Here is a 1890-nt window from a genome sequence, read left to right as displayed (position 1 = left end):
CTTTATGTTTTCACTTGTCGGGAAGGATGGGGAGAAACCAAAGAAGTACACAAAAAAGGATAAGCTCTACAGTTTTAAAATATATAGCAACGAAAATTCCGAATGGGTGTGTGGTACACACTGTGGATTTTACATTGGGTCTGTGAGAAATTCGTTTATTTCAAATAAAATGGATATGTTCTATGACAATGTTGAAAACGTGGACGAAATTGTCGGGACACATTTTCCAAGCACTTTCTCAGTCGAGCACATCGTCGCGTTGCAGTGGGCGTAGTGCTGTGTGTTGCTTTGTCAAACTATTATGAAACTATTTTTTAGGCGTTTTTTGTTTTGTAAATACAACGGAAAGGATGTGGGAAAAGATAATTAGAACATTGCTGCTTGAGTCTCCGCTTTAAGATCTCCCCACAATGTTGAGGTGTTCCACGACTTCACTTCCTTCAAAGGAACTTCCTCTTTGAGGATCTCTAAAACCGTCTTGAACATTTTCAACGCATCATTTCGTGTATCTCCGTCATAACACACCGAGTTGATAATTGAGACTTTCAAACCCTTTTCGGAGAGCTTTTTATAGAAATAAGATGCAATCGGTGATTTCTCTAAAACAGTTTCTTGTGAAAGAAAAACTTCACCTAAGTTACCCTTTGAGTTTGAGTGAAGCAAAAAGACGTGTGAAGGCGCCATTTTTTGAACATAATTGGCCAAGTCATCACAAAAGTTTTTGAAAAGCGACTGCACAACAGTCGACCGAATTTGGAAAACAGACAACTTTTCATCTGAGTAGAGTGACATTGCTGTTGTTGGGGTTTGAATGTGGTCGTATACCGGAGGGGCTACATAGGGTAAGAGTGCGTCGTCTTGTAAATGTGAAGACTCTGGGAGTGAAAAAGTATTTATTAGTAAGTCTGCACATAGTTGACCAACATTTCCAATAGTGAGGCAAGGCTTGTTGTTAATAGAGTTTGAAATCAATCAGATGATTAAAAGCGTCAATCAAGTCTAAAACAAACAATAAAAACTTGAGTACCTTGATGTGTGTTGTTCGCTGTCGACTTCATCCCATTTTTTAGTTTAAATTTTCTTTTTATAGAATTGAAAGTTAAAAAGGAAACAATACAAGCAACGATAAAACAAAATCCAAATTAGCAGCATCCTTCTTTTTTATTGTCATTTGGACCTCCAATTGTAGCCCCTCCAGTTTGATTAACCTTTCCTTTAGCAAGAGCAGCTTTTTGGAAGACTTCACTGATACCTTGTCCGCTGTATGAGGAACACAAAACAAGGGGATACCCAACTTTTTCAGCATACCTTTTCCCTTCATCATCAGAAACTACTTTCTCAAGATCACATTTGGCTGCAACAAGAACAATCGAAATATCTTCGCTCCCACTTTTCTTGGTCAAGTCAATCCAGTAATCCAAACTCTCAAAAGTATCGCGGCGAGTCACATCATAGACAATTATTGCGCTTGTAGCACCTCGGAAGTACACTGGCATCACACTTCTAAATCTTTCGTCTCCAGAAGTATCCCACAAGTTTAACTCGACCTTACCATTTGGTGTCTCACTGTACGTTAATTCCAAATTAAAAATTGAAGGTCCACTACTAGAATCGCAATTATAAGTAAAGCGCAAAAAGCAAACATCACTTGCTTCAAAAACGAAGCACCAATTGTTGCATTATGCTGAGTGTCGAAAAAGTTTTGAGAGAGTCTGATGAGCATGCAGGTTTTACCTAAGAATGAGTAATTACAAATTCCCTTTATATAAGAAGACAAGTTGGGTAATCCATAGTTTATAAAGTTTGATAATCGAATTATAATCAAAACATACCTGTGCCATAATCCCCCACCATCACAACTTTATATTTGCTGTTTGTGTCAGCCATTGA

The 1890-nt window shown here is 37.9% G+C and overlaps 3 protein-coding genes across 3 annotated transcripts; 1 reads left to right on the top strand and 2 right to left on the bottom strand.

Moving 5' to 3' along the window:
- Positions 1–25: 25 nt before the first annotated feature.
- On the top strand, positions 26–274 carry EIN_212160 (hypothetical protein; the record flags this gene model as incomplete). Its single annotated transcript, XM_004183364.1, has 1 exon — positions 26–274. A coding segment is annotated over one exon (249 nt), but the record flags the coding sequence as incomplete, so codon positions are not given.
- A 92-nt stretch (positions 275–366) lies between these two features.
- On the bottom strand, positions 367–1058 carry EIN_212150 (hypothetical protein; the record flags this gene model as incomplete). Its single annotated transcript, XM_004183363.1, has 2 exons — positions 367–945; positions 1011–1058. 2 exons carry the CDS (start codon positions 1056–1058, stop codon positions 367–369), a joined length of 627 nt encoding a protein of 208 aa, XP_004183411.1.
- An 84-nt stretch (positions 1059–1142) lies between these two features.
- EIN_212140 (hypothetical protein) lies at positions 1143–1887 on the bottom strand (the record flags this gene model as incomplete). The annotated part of the gene is made up of 3 exons (XM_004183362.1): positions 1143–1566; positions 1644–1734; positions 1833–1887. 3 exons carry the CDS (start codon positions 1885–1887, stop codon positions 1143–1145), a joined length of 570 nt encoding a protein of 189 aa, XP_004183410.1.
- Positions 1888–1890: the final 3 nt, after the last annotated feature.

Source organism: Entamoeba invadens (assembly GCF_000330505.1).
Source record: "Entamoeba invadens IP1 unplaced genomic scaffold scaff_1105074726547, whole genome shotgun sequence".
Taxonomy (NCBI): Eukaryota; Evosea; order Mastigamoebida; family Endamoebidae; genus Entamoeba; species Entamoeba invadens.
Note: the sequence above shows the minus strand (reverse complement) of the source record. Positions and strands in the feature narration are given on the sequence as shown.